This window comes from Scleropages formosus, chromosome 18, assembly GCF_900964775.1.
Source record: "Scleropages formosus chromosome 18, fSclFor1.1, whole genome shotgun sequence".
In the NCBI taxonomy this organism is placed as follows: Eukaryota; Metazoa; Chordata; class Actinopteri; order Osteoglossiformes; family Osteoglossidae; genus Scleropages; species Scleropages formosus.
Genome location: NC_041823.1, coordinates 20,865,264 through 20,882,263, shown reverse-complemented (window position 1 = coordinate 20,882,263; position 17,000 = coordinate 20,865,264). Strand labels below are relative to the sequence as shown.

Below are 17,000 nucleotides of genomic sequence, written 5' to 3'. Positions count from 1 at the left end.
CAAGTTCACCGGTTTCACTAAATTCCCTAGCCAAGCAGTCCACCTCCATTAGGAACGGCTGTCAAAATGAGTTACGTTTTGTGTTTAGGCATGACTTCACCCTAACCTCCTGAACAAATTACTGTTATTTATCATTTATTATTAACTGACACTCTTCCACAAGTCATTTTGCAATATTACAATTATCTGCCCATTTAAACAGACGTACTCAAGTTGCGTAAGTAACTTGCTCAAATGCATCGCAATAGGAGGTGGGAGTAGAACCTGTGTCCTTCAAGTCCAAGAATTAGTCAGATAAGCCAGATAACTATTAATAATGCTGAAAAAATTAACCCTGCCACAGAATAAAAATTAGCCTTTTTAGATTTAATTTGCACGCATCCTATGAATGGGTATAAATTGCTGGCATAAAGCATATATCCCCCAGATATAAGATGTCACCAAATAATACCAAGCTTATATATACAAATCTATGTATATGTTCAGTTTCTGAAACATGGTATGATGATTGTGGTTACTTTCCATTGTGATTTTGAAACAGGGTTACATTTCCAAACACAACACACAAAATGGAACACAAATTATTTAAAACACACTCCCACTACTATGAGTTCCTGCAGCAAAATTCAATCTGAACTATAAAATTCTGTTTGTAAAGGGGAAATCGAGTAATTGGAAGCGTAGGAACGCATATTGGTTATTTGTCCCAGGTCTAAAATCTTTCGTTAAACTACACGAAAGAACATGCGTACAGTATATAGGCATACAGCAAAAGTGTACGCAGATCTCAGAAATGCATATTTAACTGAGATATAAAGACTAAAACTTTTTTTCTCTAATAATTTATGAATAAATGGTTGTGAAACAATATACTTCAGTGAAAAACAAATGAATTTACAAATTTTCTCTGTTACATGTGTCCTAATAATGACAGCACTGTGTCCCATTTCTGACTCTTTAACACAATTACTGTAGCTCGCCTAACGCACACGGAAAAATGAGAAGGGTCACCGATACTTTCTACCGTTAAGCGATGCCAGACTGGGATATTTTTAAGTGGAATTTTCATGTCTTGTGGAGGAGAACTTTTTTGTTGATGTCTCCGTCTCGGGATTGTGTCAGTCCAATACGCTGCCAGAATACAATCAGTAGTTTCCAGAGTGTTGGACTCTTAACCTGACGACTTAAGTCTACAGGATCATGTCCATTTCTGACACTATTAGTCTCTTTATGTAGAGTGCTAGACAGTAAACTTTGGTATCAGCTGGATATCAGTATTCTTCTGGTTCTTTTTCTTCACGTGCAATGTTCTTTTGAAGAAGGGGGTGCGGTGGTGCAGTGGGTTGGACCGGGTCCTGCTCTCCGGTGGGTCTGGGGTTCGAGTCCCACTTGGGGTGCCTTGCGATGGACTGGTGTCCCGTCCTGGGTGTGTCCCCTCCCCCTCCGGCCTTATGCCCTGTGTTGCCGAGTAGGCTCCGGTTCCCCGCAGCCCCATATGGGACAAGTGGTTCAGAAAAGTGTGTGTGCGCTTTGCAAAGGCATCATCCAAGAGTTGTTATGCAGCTCTTGATATTTACATTTATTACTTTAATTGGCACTTCTCTCCAAAGCAACTTACAGGAGTAAGCAAGCTGCAATTATTTTTCCATTTGGGGAATTTTACTAGAGTAATTCAGGGTAGGTACCATGCTCAAGGGTACTACAGCAACAGGTGGGATTTAAGCCTGCACCCTTTAGGTGCAAAGGCAGGAGCGCTGACCACTACGCTACCAACTACCCCCCTGGCATGGGGCAACTAAGACTGATTGAAGTCACCCGACATCCCAGACTTCGTAATGTCAGGCTATACTGAAACGCAGATTTCTTTGATAGTATTTTTCCACTAAAAAAAGCCAAAAACAAGCATTTCAGTTTGACAAAATTTTACTTAGCAAAGAATAAATAATTTTATTTCTTCATTTTCCACACACAGGCTGAAGCCGCTTGTCCCAAGTGGGGTTGCGGCAAACCGGAGCCTAACCCGGCAACGCAGGGCATGAGGCTGGAAAGGAAGGGGACACACCCCGGACGGGACGCCAGTCCATCACAAGGCAGTCCACCCACCAGAGAGCGGGAGCCGGCCACCCACCCACCCCTTATTCATTTTAATACTCTTCAAATATTTTAAGCTTGCACAGGGTGTGGTGGCATTGTGGTGCAGTGGGTTTGGTCAAGGTCTGCTCTGTGTTGGGTCTGGGGTTTGAGTCCAACTTGGGATGCCTTGTGATGGATTGGCATCCCTTCCTGGGTGTGTCCCCTCCAGTCTTGTGCCCTGTGCTGCCAGGTTAGGTTCTGGCTTGCCGCAACCCTCTTTGGGGCATGCAGCTTCAGGGTGGGTGGATGTGTGTTTATTCCAAACCTAAAACGAGTGCTTATATGGATATATAGTTAGATATAAGAATGATGCACAAAACCTCAGTTCAGATTACTTTGATGGTCACAGAGCTGCCTGCGAATCCGCAGCAAAGGAAGCCAGGAATGTAGGCTCGGCGAAATGCTGGGGAGCGAGACGGGCAGGTCGAAAAAACCCGCCAACCCCTATTCTCCCCCCTTCCCCTTGTTCCTCCGCCTGTCCTTTGTGCCTCTGAACCGCTTCCCTGTGGGCTGTGACAGAAAAACCACTGCCTGTGCATTACAGCTCAAACGAGGGACCTCCATTCATGGGCCAACCCCTAACTTTCTATATCATAACAGGGTTGTAAGGTTGACTCCTTTCGCAATCCATAGGGGACGTCGATATCAATTACGCTCTCAGACGAACAAATGTACGTCCACGGCACGCAAACAGTCACGCACGCATACGCTCACAGTCTCCTTCTTCCTCTTTCTTTCTTCCTTCGCCTTTGCCATTATCGCCTCTGCATATTTTGCATAAATCGTGAAGAGGCCTCACCGTTCCCTCCTCAAACTCTTCCCTCTCCGTGAAAGTAAACGGCCGTGCGCGGAGAACGCCGACATTAGCCCGCCCCCCCCGCGCCGGCGAAGGCGACGCCTAAATGACCGCGTTGAAGCCATATTCCTAAAAAAGCGCATTTTTTAAAGCGGTTGCATTTCGGCGAAATCTCTTCGGAAATCAAAAATCTCCTCGCCGGTGCTGTCGGAAGGCAGGCTGCGGGTCGCGTGCAAGTCACCCCTTTGTAGAAATGAAGGCCGAAGGCACTGCAGTTTCAGAGGGCGCAGTTTCTGCGGTGCGAAAGTAGAGAACTGCACGACTGCCACCCAACTTAGTCATGGAAACCATTAGACAAGGGGCAGAGAGATGATGAAAAGGGGCCTTTGATGCGGAAGAGAAGGAAATGTATACGAAGAAGGCATGAAACGGGAGCACGTCAGACTTTCGCGAGGCGTTCCCCGTGCCGCGGCGTAGCTTTCCTCTTCGGCCGACGTCCCCTAACGAGCGGAGACGTGTTTCAAACCTCGCGCCTGAACGGAATGTCGAGCCCGGGCCGTGCGGCGGCGAACTTTCCGAACGTTTCCGAACACCGCGCGATACGTTTTCTGATGAACGCCGCATACGCTAAACGCTGCGCTCAGAGGAAATCGTTTTTGCGCTTCGCCTACCAGCCCTGTGGCATGTGAAAAGAGCGAGAGAACGCACGGCGCAGGTCGGCGGGCTTTCTGAACGCGCGGAGTGATAACATATCTATTCTTGGGGTTAGTTTTGAGCGAGGTGGTCAGTGACCGACGGAAAATTCCATCACTCGGGCTCGCCGAGTCAGGACAGGAAACTCACGCAGAGACTTCCTGTTTATAGCGACCTAACCGCGAGAAAGTCTCTACAGAACCGTACAAAGAGAGCTCGGCTCAGCTGGTGTCCCTGTTTCTAAGGAAGTGCTCGCGTGCTAAGGTGTTGCAGGTGAACAGAGATCAGAGAAGAAATTTTTCCACGTGCCGCGTAGCTATTTCTTTCAGCCGGGTGGCAGCCAGCGGCTACGTGGCTCTCAGAGCTACGCACGCGCGCGACGTTTAACGCGGCGCTCACTTTGTCCCCGTCTTCGCTTCATCCCGCAGGAGACTCCTGACCAAGCTGTCGCTGCTCTTCAGTCACATGCTTTGTGAAATGCGGGCCTTGTTCCCCGGAGGCCACTTTCAGGGCGACATCTACAGGCTGACGAAAGCGGAAGCTGGCGAGTTCTGGAGGAAGGCGTTCGGAGACCGGTGAGCTCCGAAGACGCGTCGCCTCCGCCGGGGAGCCGCCGTCTGATTCTTCCACGACACGTGTGATGCGTGCTAAAGCATCGCTCTAAATGCGTTTTCGGTGCACGAAAGCATCCCTTTCTTCGTCTTTTTACCTAAGGTGCATCGTGCCGTGGGGCATTTTTAAGCAGGAGCTGCGCAGGGCTCACGCATTTGAAGACGGCATGGAAGCCGTGGCCTTGAAGTCCACGGTGGACCTCACCTGCAACGACCATGTGTCAGTCTTCGAGTTTGACATCTTCACCAGGCTCTTCCAGGTGCCTTAGCGTACCGTCCCTCTGCACCTTGCATTTCTTTGCCGTAGCTACACGCGCGCCGCACCGTACGGGCCGAAAGCCGCACTCTCCGTCTCTCTCCGTCTGTCTTTCTCAGCCATGGTCATCGTTGCTGAGGAACTGGAACCAGCTGGCCGTAACTCACCCTGGCTACATGGCGTTTCTCACCTACGACCAGGTCCGGGCCCGCCTGGGGAATTATTCCCGCCAGCCGGGCAGGTAAGTAGAAAGGAGTGGGAGAGAGAAAGAAGTGTAGATGGGAGATGGAGGACAGAGGACGAGGTAAAAGGATAGTCCGTAGAGCACGTGAATGCCGACGGAAATTCACAGTGCGTTAGCTGCCTTCCGTAGCTTATTTCCCTATCAAAACCTGAAACTTTTTTTTTAGACAGTAGACATTATTCAGATTTGTCTGCATTTCCTAATGAGGAAGAAATCTGAGCGGTGATCTCTGACCAGGTTCGTGTTTCTCTGTCCCCCCGCCCCCGTCAGCTATATCTTCCGCCTGAGCTGCACCCACATGGGCCAGTGGGCCATCGGCCATGTGACCTGGGACGGCAGCATCGTGCAAACGATCCCGCAGAACGTGCCTCTCTGCCAGGCTCTGGTCAAGGGTTTCCGTGAGGGCATGTGTGTGCACGAGCCTCGCTTTTCACGTGTTTTACGCCGAATAATGCGTGGTGTGACTTAACGGCAGGGTCTGAGCGAAGCAGCCGATGTCGTGCTGCTCGGAGGGAACTTGAGCCGCGTCTGCATGTTTGGGTGTAACGCCGCACGCTCTGTGACTTCAGCTACCTGTACCCGGACGGCCGAGACAGCAACCCTGATTTGACCGGTCTGTGTGAGCCAGCCTCCAGAGCCAAAGTCAGGGTCACTCCGGTAACTATACAGCTCTTTACCACTTCGTTTCTGTCGCAGGGTCAGAAAAACAGCAGCGCCCTCGGCTACTGCATCTAGCACAGTCAGCCCTTCTTTGCGTTGCGTGTAAAAGCCCGCTCTTGACACGTACACTTATGAGAGCTTTCGCTGTGATTCTTACCGGCGACCTGCCAGTCATTTTGCGCACTTGTGTGTTTGCATGTTTGATGATTTACTCCACGGTCCCTCTACTCCCCTAGGAGCAGTACGAGCTCTATTGTGACATTGACAGCACCTTCCAGCTGTGTAAGATCTGCACAGAGCGAGACAAGGACACGCGCATCCAGCCGTGCGGACACCTGATCTGCAAGCTCTGTCTCAACGGGTGGCGGGTGAGCTCACACATCTGTCCTCTCAGACCCTGCTCTCTGCTGCTCATCCTTCCCTGCCGCGCAGTAGGCCTGTCCCGGGCATCTGAACCTGTGCGATGTTGCCCTGCCCCCCGACCTGTCCCCGTGTTTCTTCATGCGTGACTTGCACTTTCTATTCAAATCATTCAGTATTCCGATATGTAGGCCAGCCACACGTACTAATGATTTTCTAAGAAACAAAGTGCTGTTTCCTGTTGGGGTAACACAAGAGCTGTCTTAAGAGCTGTCTCTTAAGTCACGCCCTGTGATCCTTCTACATGTTCCCCGTGGCAGTACTGCGGTAAGATGGAGGTAGATTCTTGGACCGAAAATCGTACCAGTTGCACAAGTCTTGATAAAGGGGATGCTGTTTGTAGTGCTATAGTGGCACAGTGGTGCAGCGGGTGGTAGGTGGTGCAGCGTAGCTAGGAATACTGGGCTCCCCGAAAGAACGTCGCCCTGGCTTCTCAATTAAGTTAAAATAAGTTAGTCCAGACTTTTTCAAATCAACTTTGAAAAATTGATTTCAGGGAGGGGAGGGTGTCCTGAAAGAAACTGCCCCTAAAATAAGTAGGTTAACTTTTCAAAATTCACTCACACTCACTGTCTGAAGCCACTTGTCACAAGTGGGGTTACGGTGAGCTGGAGCTTAACCCAGCAACATAGGGCGTAGGGCTGGAGGGGGAGGGGACACACCCAGGACAGGACGCCAGTCCATCGCAAGGCACCCCAAGCGGGACTCGAACCCCAGACCCACCGGAGTGCAGGCCCTGGCCAAACCTGCTGTGCCACCACACCCCGTTGCGTTTCAAAATTCAGGCCCTTTTAGAGAAAACTTGCGAGGGGGGGTCTTGAATGAAATTGTAGCTAAATTAAGTATTTTGATGAAATTTACAGTTAACTTCACAGTCAGCAGTTCCTCCTCTCTAAGGGAATCCCCACTGAAACTGTTCATGCCTAAATAATTAAGTAACTTGAAAATGGTTCTTTGAACCAGGGGTTGTCTGTGGGCCGACTCCAGGTGCGGGCTCCTGCAATCCTCAACGCCATTCACGCCACTGGCGATGGTCCCGGGCATAGATTTGAATCCAGCTCAGTTTGTGCGGACTTGACATGTCCTCCCTTTGTCTGCAAGGGTTTCCTCCGGGTACTCTGGTTGCCTCCCACTGCCCAGAGTCAGGTTTCAGATTAATTGGTAACACTAAACTGCCTGAAGCGTGTGACTGCTTAATGAGTGTGCGTATGCGGTCCTACTGCAATGGACTGATGTTCTGTCCAGGGCATACTCGCCTTTTCAGTGAGACAGAGTCAGACTAACCCTGACAAGGAGAAGAGGTTAAAAAAAGATTAGATTAGAAACATTAATTTGACTAATTTGATGGGTAGAAGGATTATTTCCATAGACTTTCATACCCTTCTCTGTGCTCACTCTTCACGTGCCAGTGATGTGAGCAATGGAAGTGCTGGAGGTCCTTGATCTACTCAGCCCTCATCACACCAGTCTCCCTTTCCTTCAGAGGTCCGATGGCCATACCTGCCCATACTGCCGCTGTGACATCAGAGAGACAGAGTCCATCTGCATCGAGCCCTTCCTGCCGGACAGGAGGTCAAATGCAGGAGCAAGGGAAGAGGTTGAAGACGAGGATGAGGATGATGACGATGATGACTTGGAGGATGTGGAGCTGGTGATGAAGCAGCTGGCCTCCATGAGGAAGGTAGCGAGTTTTAATTTTGTGTGTGAAGTCTCCGAGAGAGCGCGCTAACTAACAGAAACACATTACCGTAAACACTCTGCCTCCCGAAACAATCATTTTTAAAGCTGGGAGGAGATCAAAGTCCATGCTAATTCCATGGCGCATTGTGTCTGTTTTTCTCTCCCCTTTTCCTCCACACAGCTGTCATCTCTGGAGGGCGCACAGCCTCCTATGGGCCTCAGACCCCCACCTCTGCCCCCAAAACAGACCTGCTACTCCCCCAGCCCAATCCAGAGACGTACCTTCCAACTGCCCACTGAACACCTTCCTGAAGAAGCCCACTCTTCTGCTGTAAGTGCGCTCAAGGCTTGTAGTGCGTTTTGCATGCTTTGTAGCCGAGCCCAGCAGATGCCCTCGGCCTCGGAAGCGTTAACACCACATCTCTACCGTAAATACGATACTGTCCTATTCTGGGTTTCCTTCGTTTTCATAATTGTGTGGATCCCTAATTTCTACAAACGATCTCAGGATTAAAGTGCCACCGCAGCAGCTTTGCTGCATTGTGAATTCCAAGATCATCGCGGGGTGTCGACCGATATTTGATTTGCAGAGAAAGCCAGGGAATGGTATACGCTAGGATTTCGGAGAATGAGGGAGGGAGTCGAGGTGGGGAGGGCTACCAAAAGTTTGTGCGCGAATGTGAAGTTACTCGATGAGCAGGGTGTCGACGGTTGCGCTCTTTCGTTGTGACTGCTGGTGGACCAAGCAGCACGGGAGAAACGGGACAGCTCAGACTGCCTTTGTAGCTTGATGCAGTGACAATGTCCTTTGCCAGCAGGTTGCCTATAGCCCCCGTGTGGAGAGACTGCGCCAAGAGGCCATCGCCAGAAACAGGTGAGATCCTGCCCAAGACATGGAGCTTTTCAGATCATCTATGCCAGCTATCAAAGGACTTCAGAGCATATTGGAAGCATTTTACTGTTCACGATTATGGACGGTAGCAGTTGCAGCCGCTCGCTGCATTGACAGGTGGTTTCAGTGTAGCCTTTGAAGCGGAGGTGTGGAGGAGTAGGAGGTCTGAAGGATACCGCCATTGCCATACAAGTTCTGCGAAATGAGGGTGTGCTGTTTGTTTTGTTGCAAACGTAACTCATAGTTACTAGGATTCCCCTTGTCTCTCTCAACCCAGATGTTCGTGGGACGACAGCTCCAGCAGCGAAGAGGAGAGCTCCAGGAGTTACAGCCAAATACCGCGTTCTCATTCCAGCAGGTGAGATGCACTGCCCTGCCTCGACCCCTTGGAAGGCAACGCAGATCAGCGATTTCGCACAAATGCATCCACGGCGCAATGCAATAAATAAAATATCGCACCGTCCATGGAGCGATGCGGTCTTCGCTTGTCAGATTTAGGTGCCGAAGTTGTTTCCCCCTGCCAAGTGTTCCAGAGGTGATGCTTTGTTTTTTGCAGTGATGAGATCATCGCAGGGATGAGCAGGTCATCGTCCTCCCAGTCAGGTAGGGGCAATGAGTATCTAAGGCTGCTGGTGTGCTGCTCGGGTCACGGGGGACGTTTCGAAAACTGGAGAGGCTCGCATCCTCTGAGCTGCCCCAGATCTTGTGCCAAAAACCTGGTAAACTGGAAGAACCGATACAGGAAGCCGTTCGCTTTCTCTGTACCCGACAGGTCTCGCGTTCTGGTTGGGGTCTTCGGTGGAGGGCAAAGAAAAGGAAGCAGAAGAGAGGTCGAAAGAGAGGTACAGGCGGAGAGAGATGGAGCGAGCTCTGTCATCTTGACATCGCCCAGAGACGTCGAGTTGTTGGGGAGACTTGCAGGCACCATTGGGGCTACTGCACTGGTGTGGAAGGACCAAGGAGTCTATAATCAGAGTCACCCAGAATGCTCAAATGTGATCCTGTCCCCATCAAATTCAGTGTTGAAAGAGCAAACCCTCACATTCAGTGCTGTCTCTGCAATATATTGCTGTGTGTTATAGCTTTGGATTATTAACTCATTCTACGCACACCGCATCGTGATGGCGGTGCGATGGTTTAAATGCCCTTTGCAGAAGTTCTAACAAAACTCTGGAAAGGCTATAACTGACTTATATGCAATAAACTTTATTTTGTCGTCGAAAGGCACTCCATTTTTCTTGCACGAGTTGCTGTGATGTTCAGCGACGCACAACTGTGAAAACGGGTGAATGTGGATCACGTACGGAACCAGAAGACACGTTTTTCATCGGTATTCTTCCTTTATTTCAGCAAGTTTCTATCGAAGGAGACCTCCAGCACATTATGCTTTAGATAATAAAACACACTGTCCAAAAAGGGGGGGGAGCAGATTTTATTTTAATGTTTCTTAGAAGAATGCCATATCGAAAGAGGTGTTACTAACCCTTTTATTATCTGTTGCAAATGGTTTGTTTCATTCCACATTTTTAAAATAGGAAAGGGTAAAAATGCGAAGGACGATGGTAGAAGAAAAAGGCCGAGGTTTAATGTGGCAGCCAGAAGGAACGGGGAGGGAAGCGAAGCAGAAGCGTGAAGGATGAAGGAAAGACCTTTGCTAATAGGCGTCCATCGTCTCCTTGATCCAAGGAATGAACTCGCACACTTTGGTGTAGACACCGGGGTACCCGGGTTGAGCGCAACCCTGACCCCATGACACCAGGCCGTGCACCTCGCCCAAGCACACCAGGGGGCTTCCCGAGTCACCCTGCGAGAGAGCGGGAGGAAAAAACGAGACCTTCAGAGAGGACGCAGTTGTGCTATTCATAGAGGAGAATAGAGACTACCTGTTTATAAATATATTGCGTTTGTCATGCCTTTGTAGGAAGGAAGCTGAAAGTCAACTTAAATAGCATCTCTTTGGTGTACGTAGGTGATGGGGTAATGTCAGTGTGAAACTCAAGGAGGAAGCATTCACCGCACCCTCTATCCACTTCAATGGCTCCACTGAAACCACCTGTCAATGCAGCGAGCGGCTGCATCTGCTGCAGGCTGGAAAAAGTGGAGCAACGGGTGAGCCGGCCCCGACCTCTACTTACGTTGCAGGCATCCCTGCCGCCGTCCATGTAACCGGCGCAAAACATGTGGCGGGTGATCATGCCAGGATAGGCATTGTGACACTCTTTGTCATCCAAGACGGGCACATCCAGACACTGCAGGCGGGCGGGCGAGGTGGCTGCGAGACACGCGGAGGCACGCACATCAGAACGACAGGCCAACGTGACCGCAGCAGCGCGTGCGCAGCAGCTGGCTGAGTCATTTCCATAGCGTAACGCGTAACATTGCTGCCACGCGTGCGGATAAATAAACCGAATCCGATTTCAAGAGAAACCGGGCTTAAGACGGAGGTTCCCCACAGAAGGCAGATGACAAAACTGCAGCAGATGCTGCTATTAAGAGAAGGAAACAGGGGACTGAGAGTTCGATGGCGGGTGTAGGGGTTACTCACTAGCCTCGGTGTCGGTGTAGCCCCAGCCGGATACGGAGCAGGGGACGCCGCTGTAGGGGCAGCCGCTGGGAAGCGGGACGGGTTTCACGGCATCCGTGATGGTGACCGGGTGGAACAGCTTGATCAGCATGATGTCGTAGTCCAGGGTCTGGTAGTCATATCTAAAGCAGGGGACGGGTTAGGGGAGGAGGGCGGAACGTGGTTACCCCGAAATGTCGGGCTTTAGGAGGGTGTGTGGAGCAGGAGTGTACGGGCAGGTTGAGCCGCTTGCCTGGGGTGCCAGATGATGGTGTCAGTCTTCATGAGCTGCTCGGTGCCCTCAAACACTCGCAGGTCGTGTTCCCCCAGCATGATTTGCATGGCATAAGGACTGAGAAAGGTGGCAGGAAAGGATACGGAACGGCAGTGCTTAGATAGAAGTGTCTGAGATTAGCATAGTCACGAAATGTCCCAGTTGGCTACTGACGCCGACCCAAGTCGATCCCTGCGGAAGAAGACACGGTCCCATGTGACACTTACTTGTACCAGCAGTGGGCGACAGAGAGCAACCACTGGTCATTGATGAGCACCGCCCCGCAGAAGTGGTATCCGTAGTTAAGAGACGCCATCCAGGGTCTGGAGTTAGGGATGCACTCGTACCCCCCAATGATCCTGCCATCCTCCCGGGGAACAGCCACTGGAAGAGAGAGGAGGCGGCACACGCGCGCTACATACGACCGCAGAGATGCACATTTCTGAGAAGCGTCGCTGCTCTTCGGAGCAACGGGTAGAGTACCAGTCAAACCTTTGAGTACACTTGCTGGCGCTGATTTTTCCCACAACGGCATTCGGCTAACAAGCGCGACCAGAGAACCGTCGTCACGTCTTCCCGGCCCTTCTGCAGCAACTCGTCGCTTTTCCTCCACTCTTCTCCCCAGTTCGTCCCATACGAGTAATACCCGGGTGTACTCAAACTTTTGACTAACGCATTACGTCTCATCACTTTCACACCACGACTTTGCTGTCACCTGAAGCGTAACGGCTGTTTTAACAGTTTTTGTTTCAGATACATCAGACATTACGGATTTTGGGATTAGGTATTTTTTATGCCATTAGCTGAACGCTTGTCATCCTCACAAGACATTTGTTATGACGGAGTGTTATGAATGTCTGTTACCAGCAGCTCCCACCCACACGAGCAGAACAAGTAGTCTCATGGCATCCGGCGAAGGCTTTGCTCTCTGACCATGAATCGAGAAACCGACCGCTTTTTATAGCCTGCGAGGACCACCCGCCCCACGCCGCTCGTACGAAATCACGCTCACACACAACGTAGTTAATGGTTTACCTGCGTGTAGCAGGCACTGGCTGCTGGGAACATATGGTAGCCAAGGGCACGTACCCACGCGCAGGGCGTGAACGCACACACAAATGCCAAGAAAACCTGCGCTGGCGAAAGTGATGAAAATGTTTATTCTTTTGTGTTTAGGAGCTTTGCCACTTGGGGGGTGCAGCGGTGCAGCGGGGTTGTCCTAGGCCTGCTCTCTGGTGGGTCTGGGGTTCGAGTCCCGCTTGGGGTGCCTTGTGATGGACTGGCGTCCCGTCCGGGGTGTGTCCGCTCCCCCTCCAGCCTTTCGTCCTGTGTTTCCGGGTTAGGCTCTGGCTTAACCCCCCTTGAGACAAGCAGTTTCAGATGATGTGAGTGTGTGTGTGTGTGTGTGTGTGTGAGAGAGAGAGAGAGAGAGAGAGAGAGAGCTTTTCCAATAACATCTTGTGCAGCCCAGTCATTTGAGAAAAAAAGAGTTCTGGTGGGTGACAAATGTAAACACTGTTAAAGTTAATTCTGCACACCAGGCCGTACGGTATTTAAAAATAACGTGTCTATGATTTAATCGGGACAAAGTGTCAGATGCGAGCAAAGTGAGCTCGTTGGAAAAGCTCGAAGAAGCTCAAAACAGGGCGCCAGTTGGTGTAAACTGATCAGTCATCATTCGTTTTGCTCAGCTGATGCTTTTATTCAAAGCAGTACGGCGTGTAAGCCATTTATACGTTTCTGACTGGAATAACTCGGCACCTCCTCGAACGAGGACCACAGAGAAAGCGGGTCTTGAATCAGCAACCCTCCCGGTACCCGTGTGCCTCCTTAACAGCTGTGCTGCTATTTAGATTCCATTTACATGAATGCAAATCACACCAAACAGAGTGACTGTCAAACGGAGGTCAAGAGCAACACAACTGCTCTATTTCTTGTGCTACTACAAAGAAACACAATGGAAAATCCTGAGAGGCGCCGACGACAGATGTAACCATTTCTCACCCGAAGTGCCGTCTGGTTATGAGCTTTGACTCATTTCGGTACACACCCACATACAGAGAGGTACTCATTTAAAGACTCACGCAAGCCTGTCCTTGAACTGATGCCAATAAACGTCTCTGCTTTTTTTTTTTTGGAGGATATCAACTGTAACACTGGCACAATATGCAACAAACTCAGGTCAACCCTTGTTTTCGCTTATCAGGAACAACTGTGACATTTTCTTTTTGATAATCAGTCCAGCCCTTAATATCCCATGATTATGTGAACAACTGTACACACAATGTGTGCAACTGCTTGTCCTGAGCAGGGTCATGGCAAATCGGAGCCTAACCCAGCAATACAGAATGCAAGGCTGGAGGGGGAGGGGGACACACCCCGGACAGGACGCCAGTCCATTGCAAGGCACCCCGAGCAGGACTCGAACCCCACACCCGCTGGAGAGCAGGACCTGACCAAACCCGCTGCACCACCACAACCCCCTTCTAAGCAGCCTTCCTAAGATCATAATTTAATAGAGCATTTACTGTGTTTCACTCCATTGTTGACCCCAAAGCAGCTCTTTGAATTCCCTGTGAAAAATGTCTGGGATATGTTGTTTCCCTTGGAAGAAAGGTCCAGGTAAGTCAGTATCGTCTGCATAGTCTGAGTCCTGTGCCACACGTTGCTTTTGAGAGCGTTACCGTGGGGAAATGTTAATATGAAGACCAGGCGAGTAGCCCGACAATCGCCCACCACGATGCAACACCGCGGTGCACAGCAGACCATTAGTTGTGCAACAATGAATTTCGCATGGCTAATATATGCGGAAAATGTGTGCGTGAAATGATGAATCGTATTTAAGGTGGGGGTTTGGGGTGCAGTGGGTTGAACCAGATCCTGCTCTCTGGTGGGTCTGGGGTTCGAGTCCCGCTTCGGGTGCCTTGTGATGGACTGGCGTCCCGTCCGGGGTGTGTCCGCTCCCCCTCCAGCCTTGCGCCGTGTTGCCAAGTTAAGTTAGGACAAGCGGTTTCAGACTCTGTGTGTGTGTATTTAAGGTGTTTATTGGGCTGCATAAGAGATGTAAAGCTGACAATATTAACTTATTAACTAGTGACCTGCTTTAGAAAGAGCGGGGGAGACAGCTGGAGTACGGAAGATAAAGAGTCTCCTATAAATACAGCCGAATACGGAGCAAGGCGTCCAACTGGGGTGAAGACTTGTGTCGCAAACATGACCAGCCTGATTTTACTAGCACTCTTGGGGGCAGCAGGTAATGCACACCCGGGATCAAATCATCTAAATTCGCCCGATACTCGATATTCACATAACAATCAAACGGGAACTCCTAGAGGGACGGGTCGTGAAGTGACAGCTTGAAGAAGGCAGCGCGTCGCATGCTGTCTGTCGACTGCTAGTACACGACCGTTCAAATGAAGCATAGGCACCTACACTGAGACAGAGCGAGGAAAACAAGGAGAAAGAGTATTGCTGTAAGCCCGAAACGTGGATGCGGCTCAGACATTGTAACACGCAGCGAATGCTTCTGCCTCTCAGCTGCAGCTCCCTTGGACGACAAGATCGTTGGTGGTTACGAGTGCAAAGCCCACTCCCAGCCCTGGCAGGCATCTCTCAACATTGGCTATCACTTCTGCGGCGGATCTCTCATCAACGACCGCTGGATCATCTCTGCTGCCCACTGCTGGATCAAGTGAGTTCCACATCAGTGCGCTTCGCTCTCTCTGTTGGCATCCCTCGCTTCACTTCTCGTTCCCTTCAATAGTCCTTTTGCCCAGATTGCCATCCTGGGTGAGCACCACATCTGGCAGTATGAGGGCACAGAGCAGTACATGTCAGTTGATGCCATCTACTGGCACCAGAGCTACGACTACCAGACGCTGGACCATGACATCATGCTGCTGAAGCTGGCCCACCCGGTCACGGTCAATGAGTTCGTCCAGCCCATTGCCCTCCCCAAGGCCTGTCCAGCCGCTGGGGACATGTGCGTGGTTTCCGGCTGGGGTAACATCTACACCGACCAGGGTGAGGCTGCTCTCGGCCGAATCGTTCGGCGCTTTGCCGACCCGGGCTTGGCTGCTCGGGAACTCCTTGATTCATAAGCAACAGAGTATTCAGATCAATTTGTAAACATTACAGAGCCGTCGTTGCGTGGAAAAAGAAGTGCATTATAGGTATTGTTTGTCTTTGGACTCCTTCCAGCCTGATGATTTATTAAGAGAGTTTGTACTAAATCTAAAGTCCCTCGGTCAGATTAAGCCAAGCAGCTCTTTAGAGATATTAACAGGGTAATTGCCTCTCCATCATTCCCTATGTCCTTCCCCCTCTCCCTCCATCTGCCCCGCAGTGTTTAACCCCTTCAACCTCCAGTGCGTGGACATACCTATCCTGTCCCAGCAAGACTGCGACAACTCGTACCCCGGTCAAATCACCAGCACCATGGTGTGTGCCGGATACCTGGAAGGAGGCAAGGATTCCTGTCAGGTACGTAGAAACCGTCGACGCACGCTTTCTCTCGTCTGCCCCGTCTGTTAGTGTATCGTTGCACGGGGAACATATTTCTTTATTATAATGACATGTGACTTTTGATTTTATTAAATCAAAAGGACAAGCCAGTTATGTTGCTGCTGCTGCTTCGCTGGAGGACAATTGAGCATAACTCGGTTATGAGTTTTTGTCCTCACTCCCTCCCTCCCTCCTGTCTCGCAGGGTGATTCCGGTGGTCCCTTAGTGTGTAACGGTGAGCTGCAGGGCATTGTGTCCTGGGGATATGGCTGTGCCCAGCCTGGCTACCCTGGTGTGTACACCAAGGTCTGCGCCTTGCTACCCTGGATCAAGGAGATCCTCTCAAATTACTAGTCCTGACACGAACGTGTCCGAGCTGCACATCCGGTCTGGGAAGAGTTGTTTTCTGCTTATGGCCCATGTGGCAATAACATAAAGTATTTAAAACATCTGTTTGATGATTCTTTTTTAAACTGGTGAATAAAACACGGGGGGTGCGGTAGTGTAGCGGGTCTGGCCAGGGCCTGCTCTGTGCTGGGTCTGGGGTTCGAGTCCCGCTTGGGGTGCCTTGCAGTGGACTGGCGTCCTGCCCTGGGTGTGTCCCCTCCCCCTCCAGCTCTGCACTCTGGGCTCAGCTCTGGCTCTGCACAATCCTGCTCAAGCTGCACTGTGTGTGTGTGTGTGTGTGTGTGTGTGTGTGTGAATGAAAGAAACATTTTGGTCCTGGCAATAAGAAAAAACAAAAACCGACATTTACTTGAAATTAATTTAATGAAATTTTTGAACAAAAAAGTTAAGCTAAGCAATAATGTCGAAGAAAAAACTGACGCTGCAAACAAAAAAGTCAGTCCTTTTGCTTCAGTATGAATAATCGTACATATTGTGACAGGTTATTGTTTTCTTTTTACACAACGAAAAAAGGTAACATTTCCTCGATAAACAGTATCAGTCAAAAGTCTTACATTGTTTTTCATAATCTGAGACATTTTGACGTAAAGGCTCATTCTTTAATACAGTGAAGTTGATGCCTTTGTTTGAATTTCTTTCAAAAATAAAATGTCTAAATATAAAAAATATTTTCGTAGGGTCCTCCAAACAAGTAGTTTTATGCAGCAACATTTAGAGTTGGAACATGTGGAACCACAACCATCATATCATCCTAAACACTATGGATGCCTATTTAAAAGGGAATTTGTTGAATTTCTATCCTCATTAATATGTTTCAGCCAATAAACTGTGTTTTGAAAAATCAGTGCAGGTCAAAGAAGCTCTGTT

The 17,000-nt window shown here is 50.0% G+C and overlaps 2 protein-coding genes and 1 pseudogene across 5 annotated transcripts in view; 2 read left to right on the top strand and 1 right to left on the bottom strand.

The window, feature by feature from the left end:
* The window catches only part of cblc (Cbl proto-oncogene C, E3 ubiquitin protein ligase), a 33,783-nt gene extending 24,183 nt beyond the window's left edge, over nucleotides 1–9,600 (top strand). For 3 of the 4 annotated variants that reach the window (XM_018732246.2, XM_018732245.2, XM_018732244.2), the window contains exons 3-14: nucleotides 4,051–4,197; nucleotides 4,337–4,493; nucleotides 4,609–4,730; nucleotides 5,004–5,141; nucleotides 5,303–5,390; nucleotides 5,630–5,761; nucleotides 7,297–7,494; nucleotides 7,675–7,824; nucleotides 8,309–8,367; nucleotides 8,663–8,743; nucleotides 8,942–8,988; nucleotides 9,158–9,600. In XM_018732246.2, the coding sequence (XP_018587762.1) occupies nucleotides 4,051–4,197; nucleotides 4,337–4,493; nucleotides 4,609–4,730; nucleotides 5,004–5,141; nucleotides 5,303–5,390; nucleotides 5,630–5,761; nucleotides 7,297–7,494; nucleotides 7,675–7,824; nucleotides 8,309–8,367; nucleotides 8,663–8,743; nucleotides 8,942–8,988; nucleotides 9,158–9,267 (1,429 nt within the window). In that variant the 3' untranslated portion in view covers nucleotides 9,268–9,600. The remainder of the gene's footprint in view (nucleotides 1–4,050; nucleotides 4,198–4,336; nucleotides 4,494–4,608; nucleotides 4,731–5,003; nucleotides 5,142–5,302; nucleotides 5,391–5,629; nucleotides 5,762–7,296; nucleotides 7,495–7,674; nucleotides 7,825–8,308; nucleotides 8,368–8,662; nucleotides 8,744–8,941; nucleotides 8,989–9,157) is intronic. The other variant, XM_018732247.2, reaches the window with a different exon arrangement.
* A 439-nt stretch (nucleotides 9,601–10,039) lies between these two features.
* On the bottom strand, nucleotides 10,040–12,126 carry LOC108922212 (trypsin-like). The gene is made up of 6 exons (XM_029260199.1): nucleotides 12,087–12,126; nucleotides 11,456–11,606; nucleotides 11,202–11,300; nucleotides 10,931–11,091; nucleotides 10,521–10,657; nucleotides 10,040–10,189 (listed from the first exon to the last, which is right to left on the bottom strand). Exons 1-6 carry the CDS (start codon nucleotides 12,124–12,126, stop codon nucleotides 10,040–10,042), a joined length of 738 nt encoding a protein of 245 aa, XP_029116032.1.
* A 2,309-nt stretch (nucleotides 12,127–14,435) lies between these two features.
* LOC108922211 (trypsin-2-like) lies at nucleotides 14,436–16,079 on the top strand (annotated as a pseudogene).
* Nucleotides 16,080–17,000: the final 921 nt, after the last annotated feature.